Genomic DNA, 19,326 nt, shown 5'->3' on the forward strand with positions numbered 1-19,326 from the left:
CCCCATGGGGTAAATTTCCCCGTTTTAGGGGGTAGATGCAAGGATAGATACTCAACTCTGAATATTTTAGTTTTGTTTTCTTCAACTAACCTGTGCGAAGCGGATTCTATCAAATATCAAATATAAAGCACGAAACCGACTTAACATGTTGAATCTGATATTCGTTGACATTATCTACTACTTTACCAGACGAACAACTCGTAAAAAAACAAGGGCAGCCGTCGCACTGAACATAACTGATGTAATTTGTTACTTTCGTTTTTGTAATAAATGAGCACCACTTTATATATTGGGGATAAATCTGATATTCATCTTTGTTAAACGGGTAAAACATACAAAAAAGGTTAAGAACCCCGGCTTTAGAAGTTAACACTCCTTTAACTTTGCAACTAAACGACAAATCGAGGCGAGATTTTATAATTATGTAATTTCGCTAGAAAATAATAGCAACAAACTTACTAAAAGCCAAAGCAAAATAAAATACGCAACGTGAAAAATAAAATAAACGAACGAAAAAAGTATGCTTCCCCTAATTAATGGTGGAAGTTAAGCAGATTACAACAACTTAAACGGTATAACTTAATTTGTCAAATAGAATGAACAAAAAAAAATAAATCCTAATTTTAATAGTTGTTCGCTTTAGCGTATGCTATACGTATTTTACTGACAAAGCAATATTTTGACCCTATGTTGGGCACAATTTAACAAATAGGTGTTGCTACAAAACATTATGCAATATGAAGTCGTAAACTTTCCTAACACTTTTAAAAGTCGATACAAAAAGTCACACACAACTGTCACAGTCCGTGGTTAGACAAATGAAGAAAAAGGTTAATTTGGACGACGGCGGGCAACGAATATATATATTTGGCAAATTATTGGTGTCAGTATAGATCATCAAACGAAGCAAAGGGCTTGTTTGTGGCAAAACAAGTTTTCACGTAGAATATCATCGCGTTATTTGGCCACAAATATTTCCGGAGATTTTCAGTGTCAAGGACCATCTAGAATCCAGTGATTCTTAAAGTGCCCATCGGTGGGACCTGGCAAAATGTTGACGGGGCGTGCAGCTTTAAGACACTGTACAGTAACGATTCTTTTGCCCACAATCAATACGTCGTTATCAAGTTACTGTGTCACGCTATACATTTCTTAACACATTTCCAAATGTACCACCAAATGGTATATTCGTGTCGTGTAGTAATCCCGGTCGAGCCTGACGTTGTTTTTTGAAAACAATTGTGGTTCTTGGTTTGAAAAAGCGTGGAAATTACTGAGCTATAAAAGCGCATAATTTTAACTTTGCACTTGCTGAAACAGGTAAAGTTAAGCTTCCCATTTGACGCGAATGTCGACTTGCAATGTCAGGTCAAATTCAAGCTACACGGGGCGTCTATTACGATTCCGGATCAACGTTTTATCGGCGCGTTGGCCATTTTACGCTGTCAGTGTGAATCACAAATCGGCCTGTGTGCTTTGCGAACAGCAGCAAGTTGCAGCAGTCTTCCGCTACAAGGCGCTAATCATTGCCCTGGTCCGAACGCGACTGTTCTGGCAACGTGTTCAAGCCAGAGTCTGCATGCCCAGCTTTGTGGTTCGTCTCAGGCTGCTTCAAGTTCAGGGTCGGCGAGTTTTCTCGCCGGGTTTAAACTACCCGAACTTTTCGGGGACTGTGAAGAGAGTGGCGACCGAACCGGGGAGCGGATGGACTCTACTTCCACGTCATCGTCGCTACTGCTGTCCATGACGTCATTCAGGCAGTGGATGTGGCCGTCCGGTGTTGTGACGTGTATTCTGTGTAACCAACATCACCGGTGGAGACAAATAGATTTACGGGTTCGATAGAAATATAAATTCTAAGCTACACTATTTTGTGGTATGGCGTAGGCATACGTTTTTTTACTAACTTAAAGAAAGTAAGAGTAAACTAAAGGGTAAAGGGGTAGTGGCTTCTTCTTCCCATTGGCCATAAAGGAGGCAGGATATGCCTGAAGTGTCAGTGATGGTCCAGGCCCAGTTCAGGACAACCATTCTCCCAAAGGGATATGGTGCCGTCACTTGGAGGTATAGGGCCCGAGTTGAACTGCGCATCGACAGAAGGTCAACATTTTCGCCTTTTTGGTTGTGGTGTAGGTAATAAGGTAATAATATAAGTGTCAGTAAGGTAATCATTTTAGCATTTTACTGCCCAAAAACCCAATGTTACGCAGGAAAAAAAAGCAGGACACAAACCCAACAGTTATCCGGTTAAAGACCACCGTCAGGTAAGTATCGTAGGCATTTTATCCATGCGAGGTTTGATGTTAGTCCAATTTTGTTGCACTATAGATACTCACCGAAACTCGCACGTCAGACTGTTCGGTGTTGAGCACTTGCTCGGCCACTTGGTGGAGTGAGAGCGTGGAAAGTAAGCCGTGAGTCTGGCCACGTCGGATAATGACGGTTTCTCTTTCGCCTGTGGAAAACGGGTTTACTATTACTGCATTCCGTCTCAAGAAGGCTGTTCCTTTGGGATAAATGCAAACATCCGATAGGAACAACGTCGTAAAAGAAAACAATTTTTACATGGTACACCTAAAGCCATTGCAGACTCACCGAATCTGTTTGATTTTAACTCGCATTTTTACATGTTCTGCGGTTTAATTTCTACTTAAGTGTTACTTTTACGCCCTACTCGTAATAAAGAAGTCGCCACTCAGGGGAATGGCAGGAAAAATGCTATACATGTGTTATATTTTTCACAGGAGTTGAAGTAAATTACACTTAGCCTACGGACTGTGCGACCAGCATTCGCACGGGGGTGGTCGGATCAACAAATAAAAGAGGCGAAAGCCAAACATTAGTGGACCTGGCCCGTTTAGATTACCATGACCTAAAAGGAATGACCGAAAATATGAGTTGGCTATCACAAAATTAATTCCCAAAAAAGATGATTTAAATTGTATTAAAAATTGAGACCCATTTCACTTCTTAATACGGATTATAAAATTTTGAGTAAAATAATTTCGAACAGACTAATAACGCAAAACAATACAAGACCAAATTTACACGTCACAGGAATGCGGTTTGAAATCACGCCAAATGCAAGAGAAACATTACCACATTATTTCGGCAATAGAATGCTGTAAAAAAATCAAATTAAGCATTTCTAATTACAGATTTCGAAGAAAAAATAAAATGAATAAAAAGTACTGTAGATTACTACGAACCTCCGTAAAAATTTCCGCAGAGGTTTAAAAATTTACGCGCTATCACTGCGGCTTACATCCGCGACAAGATCGCAATCTTTCTGTTCGCGTTGCCAAACGGGTGAGAGCGGCGTCAGATTGGCAAAGCAAAAAAAAAATTCGCTACGTGGCGCCGATTTACCGGGTTGAATAATTCAGCCGTCGTGCTCCGGGCATGAAACATTCATTTTCGAAGCACGTGTAGCGAACGCGCGGGTCTGCGTGACCGATTTTTCGTTTCGCTGCAAGGGGGTAAAAAATGTGACGCGAACGAAATGCCAAAATAACAGACATTCATACACTGCTGTTACAGAAACTGCATCAAGGTTACAAAGGCATGCAGATAAACATACGGAAGGGCGATCGTGTCGATGGTTCTCACCTTTCTGCAAGAATTTTTTTTTTCTGATCCCTATGGTCACTATTTTATAAACGGTAACAGGACTAACATTTTCCTATGTTATGGTATTGCGTCTGATGTTACTCGTGAAAGCCCGTGTATCTTTAGAGGGCACCCTATTTTTATTACTATAGAACAACTACTCTTCTATGTTTGCAATTCATAATGCTTTTACAATATTGGTATAACACGGGAGGATATTTAGAATTTTCCGTAGTGTCATAAAAAAGTGTTCTAACGAAATACATACGTTGTCCGCTTATGTATATAGTAAACTAACTAAACGATTCAACTAGTTTGTAGTTATATAAATAAGAACACGAAAACGAGAAATTGAAGGTTGTATTGTCAAGTCAGGTAGCCCAGAGGTTTCTTTGTGGTCTACTTGTTACTCTATACTGAGTCCTTACCCAGATTTCAATCTCAATAGTTTGAACAGGTCAAAAAACATACCTTGTGAATTTTAGCTTCCTCTGTTCTCTGTATTATCGTACGCAGTCGCTTCTTGCTAAAAGCCAGCCAGAGGCAGCCTACAATGGCGAGGACAAGTCCTATCGAAAGGATCGCCATTCCTCGGGTGGATACCTGGAAAAGGCGAGGAGGAGGTTTGGCATCAATGGGGATGTTTAGCTTTAATAGAAATTACAAAGGTCTTTCCCCATGACAAGCTGAACGTGTACAATAGAAAGATATCTCCTCGCCCTTACACGTAGGCCTAAATGACAAAAAATGACAAGGCTTTAAATGGGAGCAAATATATAAAAAAAGTCTATTTCTTTTAAATTATAACATTTGTCTTTCTTTATGCGCGCCCTTTTTGAAAGCGAAATGCATATTTTAGGCAACTTTTTTTTATTTTTATTTATTTTAGGTTGAATTTTGGTAAAAAAGTTACAGTTTACAGAAAATGTTCCAAAGTCTTATCCTTATACACAGCGTGACATAAAACCCCGAAACCGATTTCTGTATAACTATATAGATTTGCCATACGTCCTGATTTAGGCTGGACAGTCCTGGTTTTGCCCCGCCGTCCTGATTAGTAACCAAAACGTGCCACTTTTTAGTCAGCCCAAATTTTTCATACATTACAATTGATGTCCGATATTATCGGATTGACGCCGATACCCGATTCAAAATGATAGTATCGGTACTCGTCCGATACTAGGATGGTATCGGTGCCGGTCCGATACCAAATTAATATAGGTATTTATTCCATTATTTAAAATCAACTGCAGCTATTCTACTTTCAAAGGTAAATTTATAACAAAAAAATTAGTAGATTAACAATTGGAGGTGGCTAAACCTTCGAACGCTAAAGCAAAATTTTAAAACCTGAAAAAAAAAATACATTGACGTTTCAATTCCATCTATTTTGCTTGTTTGAGCATAGTAATGACGTCATTTGGTAACGGATGGGATCGCGATACTGTGCGCCCAAAATATCGGGTATCGGAATAAAATTTGAATAATACTGCATACTGTTGCCACATTTTTTTATATCCAATTGGATGTCCGATTTTAGGCTAACATTTAGGATACCAGTAAGCTACTGCTAGTATTATGACTATGGCGCAGTTTGTGTATATTTAGTTTTTGAGTGATGCTGCAGTTCACATATAGTTTCACATAATTATATTCCACCAAAAACCTACAAGAAAAACACCTAAAAAAATCAATAGCAAAATATTTTCCAAAATAAACGCTATATATAGTTTTAGTAAATCAACACGCGTCCAACCATGAGTCGGTAACTTAGACCACGGCTTTTAAAGCGCTTCTATAAAACGTTGAACTATTTCTGCAGAACGCCATTTTCAAATTCCAGGGGTTTCCAATTTACTTTGTTTCCAGCTTTTGCGGAAACGCAAGTATATGTGTTTATGTTATTTTTAATATATCAAAAGACGTATTTCGCAGCTCGATCAGACAGAATTTATTTATATTGTTGTAGCTAGAATCCCCCTTATATATATGCTAAAGCGTTCTCTACCTTATTAGAATAAAATCACAGCTTCAAGCGGTACTATATTTCTACCAGGTTCACTTCTTTCTTGTAAGATAAAATCACAGCTTCAAGCTATCCTATATAAGTCGCCCTTTACATAACAATAAAAGACACTGCTTCAAGCTGTCTATATTTCTACCAAAGTCGCACTTGTGATAAAGCTTTTAGCGCTACAAGGTAAAAGGTGCTAGACAAATGGTCTAAAGTGTTAGATCTCAGCCTATTAAGAGTGTTTGCCGTTTTCTGCTGGCTCGTAACCTTTAAGCCTCCCTTGCTCATGTTTTCGAAAAATGCGTCATGATTTGTGGCCCCCTGAAGACTACACCGTGGCCCCTAGGGGGAGGGGGGCGAAGGACAGGTTGAAAAACGCTGGTTTTAAAAAAATCATCCGAGATGCCAAAATAAATTTAAGGTTTAATGTGAGTACCGCATGGGGCATCTACAACAGAAAGGTTTCAAAAGCATTTGGTGAGAACAACAATGCCGTTTGTGATATAAAAAAAAACTGCCAGAGGATTATTTTGGGTTGGTTAGGACTTTAGGATTGCTTTTGTATTGTTTTTATAAATTGTATAATTCATTCCATTTAATGCCATAAGGTTTATGCAGTTCGATTTTTTCTATTTGCATGTTACAAAACTGGAGGTCACCAATTTTGTAAGCTGATCCGGTGCGTTTTTGTATCAATACTGTGATATTGATAAGCCATTAGCCCAAGCTGAACTTTCGGTGGCTGTTCCAGTGGTCTACCTGTCGAACTTAATGGGTTCATGGTTAATTTAATTAAAAAAAATAATTGCAGCGTTGTTATAATCACGACAATAACCTATTGCGAGTTCAACGTCAGGTTGAAGTGATACACTGATTTTGAAATTTATCAATTTTTGCAAGCCAATGCATTTACTTGTGTGACCTTCAGGCACTACTTGATTTGGAGTTATTTTAATAGTACACGCTCTTTTGGATAATTGTGTCTATGCTAGGCCAGCAGTTGCCAAGGTTAAATCAATTTATCAAAATTGAAAAACAAATCCAATTTGGACGCTTGTTTAAAAAAGCCTAACTTTCAAAAATCCTAAATAATTTCTAAAAAAATCGTAAATAAAACCTTTATACACCAGAAATGTTCATTAGAGTTATCAAAAATATGACTTCATGTGACATATGTTTTATGCTTCTATTCATATAAAACAATCTTTGCTGTTTGAGCTGATATGGATGGTATTTTTCTGGGTTGTCTCTATTCTGGCGATAGATTAACAGTAAAAAAAATTGTTACATAGGGCAACGACCGAGTAGTTCATATTTAAAATTGCATAAAAACTTTCAGAGATATTTATTGACATACCTAGACCAACATAGACCTATAGCTGAGAAATTGCTCAAGTTTGCCTGGGTGATAAGTCCACGTCATCGCCATCGACAGTGACATGCATACAACAACTACGTAAAATGCCTTGTGCAATGCAGCTAAAAATAGCAGCTCTTTGTTGTTGGTTTCGAGGTACTTACAAAATACTGCAGTAGCAGGTTGTCGATCAAAATGAGTAAAATCCCAACAGAACAGAAAATTGCGGCCAATATTAGTACGCAGACGCTGCGTCTCAGCAGTGGGTGAAGCTCGAAGCTGAAACATTTAAAAGCACAAGCAATATTATCACGTGTGTTTAAATTTGTGCTTTATTTTTTTGTCGAACACCCAGCAAAATTTGTTGATTTGTTAATCCCTAACCAGGTGAGATATATTTCTTTAACAATTATATTTTCCTGTGTATATTTCATTTTATCTATCACCCAGAGCGCCTTTAAACGAGATAGGCGAGCATAAAACAGGATATAAACGCAACAGGATGTAAGACAGAGAAAGGACAAACATCGTGTGTTTTGGTAGAATGACTACAGTTTTGTGATTTTTGTTAATCACTTTATGTATTTTCCCTTATCTTCCTAGAAACAAATAGGGACACATGACAATTAAATTTTGCCGCAGTTAAAACATGACGATATAATCTTGTGATGTATAGAAAAACTTCCCAAAAATACAATTATATTGAAAAAAGCTACCTTGCATTTCGGAATGTCTGATATGTCGGCTCAACAAATCCATAGAAAACAAATCAATTTCCATCCAAAATAACAACAACTTTATTGCTGCTTTGGCGCTTTGATCGTTATTTAATGAACAAAATGGACTATGCAGTCATAGATTGAAAAGAATTTAACGTGTAAAATGACAATAAACAAACACAGTGATGTTATACTAAGCGAGTGCATCAAACGTTCCTTGAATATCGCGTTGAAACTACATTATTCAAGTCTCGATTTTGAAATATTTAGACTACATTTTCTTGAAAGTGAAACACAGGTGACTGTTTTCATTTCCTCGAAATATATTTTTTGGTACGTTTAATTAAAATTCACGCAAATTTATATGAACCTGATAAACACTTTCATTTAATTGGTATAACAATATGAAGGTATTGGTTTGAAGGTGTATATTAAATCTATACATATAAGTTGGGTTACGGAATTTGTCAATTCACATAAAATCAAGTTGTTCGTCTTTTATTATCTCTGGGATAGAAAGTGCCACATATAATATATCTCGTATATAGCGCTTTGGCGCATGATTTTACTTTACTGTGACCTTTAGCCCATCCAATCACTCTTACCGCTTTCGTCGTAAATGCCGCGGCAATCTCTCTGTTCTGTTGCTGTTGTATTTCACGCCAGAACTGAAAAAAGAAAAGCACATTTAGGAAAAATATGGCGTCACTTAAGCCTTAAGCCATTCGCGTCGTTAGCTTTTCTACGCGGCTTTACAACAGGCACAAAGTATATGAAATTTCTACGCATTTTTTTTAATCTTAACTTTTGGGTCAACGTGGTCCACGACTTGATAAACTCCAATATATCAAGCAATGTACATTTTTTTCTGTCCTTAATGCTTCACGTCCCCCTCTAAAACTAAACTCCAAATCTAAATTAAAGTTTGCATTTTAAAACAAACGTAGTCGCAATTTTTTCGTGCTTCGCACGACGTTTTGTGGCCTTCTTTAAATTCGACTTAAATTGCACATTTTCACACTCCTAGCGTAATAACAAGTTCTTTCGCTTAGTTGTTTTATGGCGTCGGAGTATGCCGTGATATTGCGTGTATTTCAGATACTTTTGAACTGGCCCGCCACAACATTTTAAGTTTCTCATGCGGTCCGTGGCTAAAAATACTTGCCCATCCCTGCCCTATACCCTAGAACAGTGTTTCTTAATCAGGTGAATGGTTCACCCCAGGGTGAATAAAATTTTAGCAGGGGTGAACCAATTAAAGGGGGTGAATAAGGGTGAACCGTCAGAAATGGATGATAGCTTGCGACAAGGGCGGATATTTTTTGTGCTGTTATATCTGTTATATATAGACGAGACAATTTTATCACATCATGAGACAAGGGTGAATGAAATCTGGAGATAGGTGCTAGGGGTGAACAAAACTAAAAAAGTTTAAGAAGCACTGCCCTAGAACAATGTTCCCTAGCGTAAAGGCCGCGACCCAAAGTTGGGTCGCCGTATAGTTCTTTTGGGCCGCCTTTAAAGATAAAAATAATAGACAAAGTTAAAACAAATGAATAATTTCTACTAATAAGAAAAATGTAAGCGAAATAGGCAATATCACGACATTGCAAAATGTTCAACAAAACGATTGCTTGAGTAAATAGGCTTTAACACGTGTGGATTGCGGAGTAATTCTATAAAGGTAATAAACTAAGACAGAGTATAGGTCGTATCCTATTAAACATTTTATATTAGGATTTTGTAATACAAATAGCGGATTTATACGAATCGCGTATTTTCGTTGCTGACGTTAGAACTTTAGGTCAACAGTTGTCATATATCAAGTTAAAACGAACTAAATGGGCCTTGATTACCTACTTTCCACACGCATATCAACTTCACGTAGGCATTTTTTGTTGTCCGACTTGAGCCACTTTTTATCTCCATGCGCGCTTTTCATTTTCGTAGAGGACTCCAGCCATTAGACCAGTGTTTCCCAATCTTTTTGACACTAGTTCCCCCTTGGGCTCAATATTATTCCATATCGCCCCCCTCATATTGCTTTAGAGTAAAGTATTATAATAATCGTTGCCTAACATCATATTGTCTTCACTTTCGTTTCGATAAGCTGTCAGTCTTATTTTAGGTCGTCTAACATACATTCACTATGGGAATTTATAGATACATTAATTCACCAGAATATGTCATTACCAGGAAAAATTCAACTTTCTGTACCATTACTTTAAATCAGGGGTCGTCAACCTTTTTTTGTCACGGGAACCAATCAAACTCTGAAAGGTATCTGTGGGCCGCACAAAATGTTAACTAAGAATTGCGTTATTGGAATGTTAGAACAACTGTGAATTAGGCGGACCTCGGATTTTTTTCATTCATGCTATATGAAAAGTGTTATAAGACTAGTTTGAGGAAACGTGATAACCTTAGTGTTTGTAGATAGTGTAATTTAGTGATGGTTAAGCTCTTTAAGTCCTGGCTAGCGAAGCGAGCGCGATTTTTTTGGTGTATACAAACATTTCTTTTTAGTTTCGTGCTAGTATTCACTACATTGCCGAAAAAATCATAAAATGTTAAAAAATATATGTCTCATATTTTTGAATACGTTTTCCGTTTGTCCACAACGGTAAAAAAGCGCTAATATATTCCAAAGACAGCATCAAAACGTAAACAAACTGGACGTAGTAAGATCATTGGCGCGAAGCGCGAAAAATTTTTGCCCGTACTTAGTTAAAATAGTCAAAAAGTATTTAAAATGGACTCGTGTCTAGTTGTCAAAGAGGTGGCGGGCCGTAAGTTGGCGACCCCCGCTTTAAATATACAAACATTTTGCCGCATATAAAACTGTGAACGCAACAACAACAACCAACTTTACATAAGAAAGTCAATTATTACGTAACAATGGTCGGAAAACTACTACAAGTTCGCAGCCATTTAAGGTTAAAAGTTACCTACAGTCCTGTTTGTTACTATTGTTATGTGAACTTTTTATAAAATTTAGCCTATAAGTACTTTTATGTAACGCCCCCTTATGTGCATTCAGCGCCCCCCAAATTAGAAACAGACCCAAAACGCCCCCCTGTAACTCGCCAACGCCCACAAGGGGGCGGTACCGCCCACGTTGGGAACCTCTGCATTAGACCGACATAAAAACGACATCAACGTCGGAATAAAACAGTTCGAATTAAGAATAAAACAGGATCATTACCTTATAGTCGTAATCAAGTCTAAATCGGAATAAGTGCCAAAGCCGTCGGAATAAGACCTAAATGGCCAGGATCAGGCCTATACAACAGTTTACCTAATCCCAAACCCCACCCCAAGTAAATCACTAACTCCCCTAATTATTTCAACCCTAACCCAATTTTAACCCCTACCAATAACCCCCTGCGTCAATACCACATGATTACCAAGAATTATGACAAAAAATAACTGGTTGAACCTATATGCAACCTACCCACAAGCCCCAAGTACAAAAACTGTAAACGTTACTACAAAGTATTTGTGGCAAACAAGGAAGGATATTGGATTAGGGGTTTGGTTTGTTTATGCAAAGTGAAATATGTGTAACGTGATCAGATGTTAGAATTATAACCAGAATAATTATTGATTAATTTACTTATTCACAGTTTGATTTGCCTCTTATTTTGATTTGTCTTAATTTCAATAACATGTCGGATTCACCAAGACATTTGATTTTCTTCATTTCAAATATTCAGTGTAATTAAACTTGGCCGATGTCAAATTCCGTTACAATTTATGTCACATTTAAAATCAATAGATTACGCCATGGCACAACTACTATCAACACATCATTTTATACATTATAAATGAAATCAATATAAGTCGTAAAATTTCTTTCCAGAAGTTTAAACTTTCTTTATGATTGTCAGATGACTTGTTGCTACAACCATTTGTTATGATGCGATTCACTTCGCATACAAAGCGATGCATCAACACTTTCAGAACTGCCTAAAATGGGACCACCCACGTTTGAAGCATGCTGTGGCGTTATTCATATGTCATATATTTCGCCGTCAACACAATGAATCGCATGTTATCGCTAAATAATAGCTGTTGTCAAACTAAACGCCGTTTTGTACTACGCATCACGTCATCCACAACGGCCGAGTGATAAGTTAAACTTAATGGGGATGAAAGTTCATTATTATATAACAAATCTGAATGCAAAAACGTACGTATGTTCAATTTTCGCCAAAAACGTTAGTTACCTAGGCTAAAGGCGTTAATATTGAGTAAAGTGTAATTAGTTTTACATACATCAAGGAGTAAAACACTCTTGTTCTATATAACGCCAGTAACCCGGTATTAAATAAATCAAGACGGTAAAATTGTAGGGTGTTGGACAGAACAATCCAGAAATAGAAAAGGACAAACTTAAAGTGGGAAAGAGAAAAGAGGGCGGCATGCCGTCCCCAAACAAAGGTTTGATTTTCATCACGCTTTACGATCATAGGGTGGAGATTTACTCGCTATAATCTCATACTAATGGTGTTGGTACAAAATTCCGCGCTTAGTTATTTTTAACCCTTTTTCATATGATGGTACAATTTACCACCATTTTTTACAAATTTCCACCAAAGGTGGATTATTACAACCTTCAAATTTTACAGTGTATAAAGACTTCAACTTTTAGCCAACTGTCTAAAAAGCGTTTATTAAAGTAAATCAATCCATTGACAAAAGCAACTTTACAAAACCAAAACAAAATTAATGATCTCACCTCATGCCCTCCCGGGCAGAGTGCGGACTTCGTCTGTTGGGTAGGGGGGTCCGTATCGGGGTCATCCGGCCTCCCGTGACGTCATCCCAAGGCCCGTAGTTGCTCCCGCCCTGTCCCCCATCCAGCCGGAGATGGCTGTTGTTAAGCATCGAGAACATTCCCGCCATGACCGTGTTGGTTTTCTGCGGCGGGAAAATTTACCGACCGTGATTCTCACCGCTATAATCTGATCAATGCAACGCGTGTTAAACGTTAGTTTTCGGTGAAAATAAGCAGTATTTTTTATTAGGAAAGCGAAAGCTGAAAAATTCTGCAATAAAAACATGTTTGGTGCCAAATATACTAAATAACAAGGTCATAGTTTGCTAACAAAAGCATATTCTTAGATCCGAAAAGCTTTGAGCAACGTAAATTATCCCAATCTTATTCATCATAGCTTTCCAAATTTTCAAAAATGTCTATATGATTTGTAAAAAAATATTTGGCTAAACCAAATGTAGGTTTGCCCTTAAAATAATAATATTACCAGCTGCTGGTTGGTATGCTTTTCACAGACTTGATAACAACAGACCAGGTCAGTGACCTCGCCAAAATTAACCAGTAAATTTATCAATGTACAGAGCGGCCTCGCCTGCTTCTAGTTGTTATTTAATTAAAAGAGCTGAGTAGACGCTGCCTAATTTCAAAGTTAGGAGAGTGCAACTGGGTGCGAATACGATGGATGCTTGCTTACTTATTAAATTATACTAATTGCGTTTATCAGTTAAAGCGTGATTGAAACGTAGAATCGCATAATCAGAAACTAATCACAGACAACCACCCACGCAATTATGTAGTAATTTTACTACGAAATGAAAGAATCCAAGAGGACCTGGATAAACACATCAAGGGTCCAAAAAATACCCCTCATTTGGATTGATTTTTGTAATCGTATTAGGAGTTAGGGTTTTTCGTGCCCTATCCACAGTCAAGGGGTTACTGGCAGGTCACGGCGGTGCACTTAGCATAATTAACGCGTAGGTTCAATAGTGAGCGCTTTAACAAAAATCGGTATTGCTACACGGTAAAACGTTTTACGTTGTTTGTTTTTTGTGGACAATTAGCACAAATACCAGGAAATCACATATCACAGTGAACGAAAATTAAATGTATAATATTATAGGTACACCTGGTGTTTTTCAAAGCCTCGTTCAAAAACCGAATTTAAAAAGTGTTTACAAAGTGATTAAATTGAGCTATTTTCATCAGCGAAATGTCTCTGCGACCCACATGTGATTTGCCTTAAACACGTAGCATATGGAAAAATACTTTAAACACTACCTCAACGACCGGAAAGGATTAAACCAGTGATTCTCAACATTTTATGGCTTACGGCACCCCTTAAAAATATTAAATAGATTTTCGGCATACCTACTGGAATTTTCGTTTTTTTTTTCTTGAAATGTCACTATAAATGGAATTGGAACAACACAATCAATTTAAAACATGTAGGAAAATGTCATTTGATATAAGGGTCTCTAATCATACACAAATAGTTGTATCAAGAAGCTTACCAATTAAGCACAAATCAGATTCTTAAAAAGTTTTAAATGCCTATCGGCAACCTTGGCCATTAGAAATGGCACACCAGGGAGCCGCGGCACCCCGGTTAACAACCACTGTGTTAAACCAATGCATTGAACTTATGGCTTTTCTTGTGTCCAGTAATTCATTGCCCTTTCGAATTCCAAATAAAATAATATAACAAGCATATGTCATACAAATATGGTGCAATTTAATAGTAAAAATTAGAAGCATCGCATAACTTGTAACGTTTGCGGCAGTCACTTACATTTGAAACTTCACAAAACCCAACTTCTTACGATGCACAGCAAGGTGGACTTCTTTAATCCAGAAAGTTAAAACCAAGAACACTTAACACTTCTGCTGTTTGCGCATACCTAGAACCGGCTATCTCAGTTTGCACGGTTTGAAAACAGATTGACCTAAACGAGCGAGACTTCTGTGCACATCGCGGACTGTTCGCGGGCCGCGCTTCATTGACCACAAAGCTGTGGATAGCACAAATTGAACGACAAAGCATTCACTGCGTCCGCGCGCTACCCCCTGAAAGTGACGCGCTTGCGAGTAGAGCGATGGGTCAATTTTAACTGGGTAGAGCGTACATATGCGTCCACTAAAAACTTCGTCTAACTTTAAACTTAAGTTTTAGAAGTACTTTACTTGGTCTATTAAAAATGACTGTTTTTGTGACTACTTTAACCTGATTTATACAACATTGTAATTTCGGTGCATCTCGATCGGGATGTTTAATTACTCGTTTTTTTAGTTCCCCTGCTGTGCGTTGACTAAAAAGCTTTGTTCGTCATTTTAAACTGGGCGCTATTCAACGCAATGCAAAACTCCCGATCCACTTTTATAGCCTAAGCACAAACAGGAAAGCACTTGAGCTTGTTGGCCTCTTCGCTGAACACCATGGTAATCCTTGCATAACTTTTACTAAATCCGAAAGCATTTGAAGCGATAAAGCCGCGGTATTTTGAATTTAGAAGATCTGCAAGGCCAACGAAGCAATAAAGGTTCAACATGTTGTCAAAGCTGCTTTACATTTTTCTTTGCATGATATTGGCCAAACTGAGGCTTATTTTTTTAAAAATAATTTTTTAAAGATGAAAAGCAAATAAACATTGTATTTTATAAGCTTCTTTCGAGCACTTGTCCTCCACGTGCTATAAAGTTTCTAATTCCGTCTTGCAACTGTAATTACAGTGCCTCACTGCCTCAGCCACTTGATTTATACACTCGGCGTACTAACTGAAAGCTACTTCGCACCACACGTGAAGGTTTGGCTTACTGGTGGTACGAAATGTTGTAAATAACACATTTTAAAACGACTCAAGACCTAGTCAAGTAAATCGGAAAACAAATGAAGCCAAAGTCAAGTTGTTTTAAACACATAGCGTGGCAGCTTATCAGGTCACAAGTCGCAATGCCAATTTGAATACAAATTAGAACATCGGTGAACGAGACTGAACAGTGAACACGTTTCATCCTGAGCAATTTCGCAGAGCAAACACCAAAATGGAACAAATAGCAAATTTTTACTTTTATTTATTAGTGTAATTAACCCAATTTCACTAAAATTTAGTTAACTAACGCACTCAATTTGAAGTTTATGTCAGGTCATCTATCTAATTGAGTTATGTCAAGTCAAGTCAAGTCATTTAAAACACGGAATTAAGTGCAATTTGATCAAGGTATGTTACGCAGCGCAAGAATAAATCCTTGATGTTTGTTTGGGTGTCACAACACATTACATGCTTGGCGTCATAAATTAAACAGTGGCTGTTTTCATGAAAAACGCCGCGTTAAGTCGAGCGCATGTAAATTCGCAACTAATATATCGTATAGTTCAGGGGCGTGCCGTACACCCTTTTACCCTTTTCCCCAGGCCTTGAGAGCTAAAATATATGTGACCTGTGGCAGTCTGCATACATATATTTGACCCTTCAGTGCTAAACTTTGCCCTGCTATAGTCTACCATACATTTTTGCTTGTTTACAATCAATTTTTTGCTTGGATTTGCACTCAAAGGGACCAAACAGTACACAGATACGCATATTTCTATATCCAAGAAACAGGGCAAAAATGTGTGTCGAATACAGTATACATGTGTTTGATACTATGTCTTTTTACATTCAGAACACTTTCGAATGTAATTAGGCATTACACCTGTGGAGACAAATGAGTGTGACTAACAAAACCTTGACCAAATAGCCGCGCAAAAAATATACGACGCCAAACTGCTTTGTTTCTCTCTACAACTGTGCTTCTCAACCTTTTTAGCATACGGACTGCTAAAATTTCAAAACAAGTTTTGCGGACCGGTGGACCTTCAAAAATAAAAATCAACCCAAAATTTAATAACGCAAAGTATGCAACTAAAACACTTTTTAGCTTTAACATAGAACTGGTCTCAGGGCTGCCACTCTAAATTTTCATTTTTACCTACCACACATGCAAGTTTTACCCTACGTTTTCCCTACGCTATGGCGGGGTGATCTAGGGGCTCTATTGACGTACGTAGACTAAAAAACAAAATAGGAAGAGGCAATTTGCCTGGCAACCTGTTGCCGTACTTCAAATTTTGAAGTTATTTTTTTAATTTTCTATTTTTAGAAAAATGAGCCGGCCCAACGAACTTTAAAATTTGCACGACTGTAAACGACTTAAGCAATAAATCGTGAGGCAATTTTGCAGATCCGGTTACAGTAGTGCGAAGTTCGGTAAACAGGCGAGCCGGGCAAATAGCCTGTTTCAACAAATAGGAAATAGACAAAAAACAGTAAAAATGATGCGGAATGACGGATATTTGCTACGACATTTTGATAGGAGTAAATTTATCCAAAAAACATGAAGCCCAAAAACAATCTCGGCACGCCAAGTTCGCCCAAGTTGAAACGGGGTTCCAGTTGGGCTGGATTATATTCTCAAATTGCTGTTAGGGCGCTTAATGTTTGGGTGAGGATGTGTTAAATTTTAACATTTAATAATATTGCTTAACCTAACCGAACCCAAACGCTAACCCGCACCCTAACCCAAATAATATTCCTTGTGGTAGGATTTCAGACGGGTGTCACCATTGCTATTTAAAAAGGGTAAAAACGCATAATATCATTAACCTGTATGATAAAATTTTAAATAAGTCGTCCTAAAAAATAGAAAAATCTTAAATTTAAAACAAATAACAAGTTGTATAATTTAATAGTAGGCCTACTTGGTAAATAACTCCATTGCAAGTGTCTGATCCCCATAATTTTCTTTTTTACCAAAGCACACTACTTTTCCCTACAAAGTACAATTTATCCCGTAGGTATTCCCTACTCCCTACTTTAGGCGATAATACCCTACCATAGGGTAATATCCCTACGAATGGCAGCCTTGACTGGTCTTAAAGTTTAGGACATAAACGAGTTGAAGCCTACTTTTAAACAGTTGGCAAAACACTTGCAGCATTTTGACGTACGATAAAGTCTGAAGTAGACCATTAACTCTATGCGTGCCAATGCTGCAAATTACGGAGCTGGCGAAGTTCTAAATTTGATGGATTAGCCTTCAACATCTTAAATTTTGCAATTGAGATATCAAATTGTGATATATTTGGCGGACCGGCAGGAAAGCTGACGCGGACCGGTACCGGTCCGCGGACCGGCGGTTGAGAACCACTGCTCTAGAACCCTATCACAAACACCAAGGCTAAAATTAAACCGTACAGTATACACCGATCTAAGGTATATAACAAATGTTGCTAAATAACCGTTGCCTAAAAATTGGCTTAATAAGCAGGATACAATGTAGAGACTCTGTCTATGTCTAGCATTCACGCGCTGTATATGACGACATCAAGCTACAAAAATATTGTTTCACACTTAGCCGGAAATCTCATTTCCATAACACAGTGTCTCGGGCAAGCGATTTAACGCAGAAGATTGGCGTGCGTTTTTTTTAGATTCTCCTGTCAGTGCAAACGAATAAACCTGCAAAACACATTTCTGCAAGCGCATCAAACTAAAAGATAATTTCTCAATGCGCCACATACGCGCGAATACACTCACAAGTATACCAACATAGCACCTGAATCCTCTGGCCAATCTAAATAAAGTGCGTTTGATTACGACGCACGCGGCTTTACTTTGTATGGAGTCTGTTTTAAAAGCGCAATGTTTAAAAACAAAGCATGACCATGTGTTTAAACGACTAGATCTGCTTTGGTTGTAGACAGGCGCGCGTTAGGTGACATAAAAAACGGCGGGAAGCGCATTATCTTTGCGTTTACTCGAAACGAAATCAAATTGATGAATAACCTAAAACTCGAAACCGAACCGCAAACGTCGTCTGAGTGAGCGGCGTGACCGTGGAACGCCGATGCTGTTTCCCACAACATTAAGTATTGTCAGAAAGACATCAATAAGTAATGGCTTGTTGGCCGCCTGAACGGCATTGACGTGATGGTCATCGCGGCTCCACACTGCTTTTGCGCCGCAAAATTAACGCTAATTAAGTAGGCGGTCCGTGCCTCGCCCGACCCGGTGTATATCTAATGGTGAGTATCCTGTCGTGGCAAATAGTGACAACTGACATAGGGCCGTTTGGGACTTGTGCACGAGTACCCCGGCGTTCGGCCAGTCGGTCCGGAATCGACCGTGTCCCGATGTTTGTGGTATGCTGACGAAATTAGTAGTCAAATATCGCGCGGCAGAAGATACGTGAAGTAAATAAGCCGTGAAAAGGCAAAACATTCATTAAACTTGCCAAACGTCATTTGCTTTATTTTTAGTGTCTAACTTCTAAGTGTTAAACACGCCAACGTCTCGGTGATTCACCTATACAGAAAACCAAACACTGTCGACAAAAGGAACTATACTTCATGGGTATTTGTGGCTCGTGAATGTGCTTAACGATCCTTGGTACAAGAGGCTCCTAAAATACAGTATGTCACGACTACAAAGTTCAATAGTGTTTATTTGCGATACTGAAACGACTTTTTAGTTATTTTCTACAAACTAATGGTGTAACTTTACGTTGGTTTTAAACCATTTTACCTTGCGTCAACGACTATGTCTGGGTCCTTTTGTTTTTGTTGATTTTGGTACATCTAGCAAAAACTGAAACACGGGTCATTTATTGATCTACAAAAAACACACTAAACTTTCGTTTGTAAATTACGATTTCTATTCTTGGCTAGTTCTCATTCTGGCTGGGCTGGTGTATAGACTACTTTACTGCAAAAACGTTTAACCGCGGAGTTAGTTAGATGGAATGACAAGGAACGATATCGTATGATCATTACTTGTTTATCCTATCGCGTTTTCCATCACTGTGTAAC

At 38.2% G+C, this 19,326-nt stretch overlaps 1 protein-coding gene across 2 annotated transcripts; it reads right to left on the reverse strand.

The window, feature by feature from the left end:
- Positions 1–301: 301 nt before the first annotated feature.
- Positions 302–19,106, reverse strand: LOC146136065 (uncharacterized). 2 transcript variants are annotated; one of them, XM_083395553.1, is made up of 7 exons: positions 19,043–19,106; positions 12,441–12,666; positions 8,305–8,367; positions 7,145–7,259; positions 4,081–4,212; positions 2,337–2,455; positions 302–1,794 (listed from the first exon to the last, which is right to left on the reverse strand). In XM_083395553.1, the coding sequence occupies exons 2-7, from the start codon at positions 12,605–12,607 to the stop codon at positions 1,602–1,604; spliced, it is 789 nt and encodes a 262-aa protein (XP_083251679.1). In that variant the 5' UTR covers positions 12,608–12,666; positions 19,043–19,106; the 3' UTR covers positions 302–1,601. The 2 variants fall into 2 exon arrangements, with proteins under 2 accessions (XP_083251679.1, XP_083251678.1); XM_083395552.1 differs by lacking the exon at positions 19,043–19,106 and having other exon boundaries at positions 12,441–13,956.
- Positions 19,107–19,326: the final 220 nt, after the last annotated feature.

Source organism: Ascidiella aspersa, chromosome 8 (genome assembly GCF_963924565.1).
Source record: "Ascidiella aspersa chromosome 8, kaAscAspe10.2, whole genome shotgun sequence".
NCBI classification, from domain to species: domain Eukaryota; kingdom Metazoa; phylum Chordata; class Ascidiacea; order Phlebobranchia; family Ascidiidae; genus Ascidiella; species Ascidiella aspersa.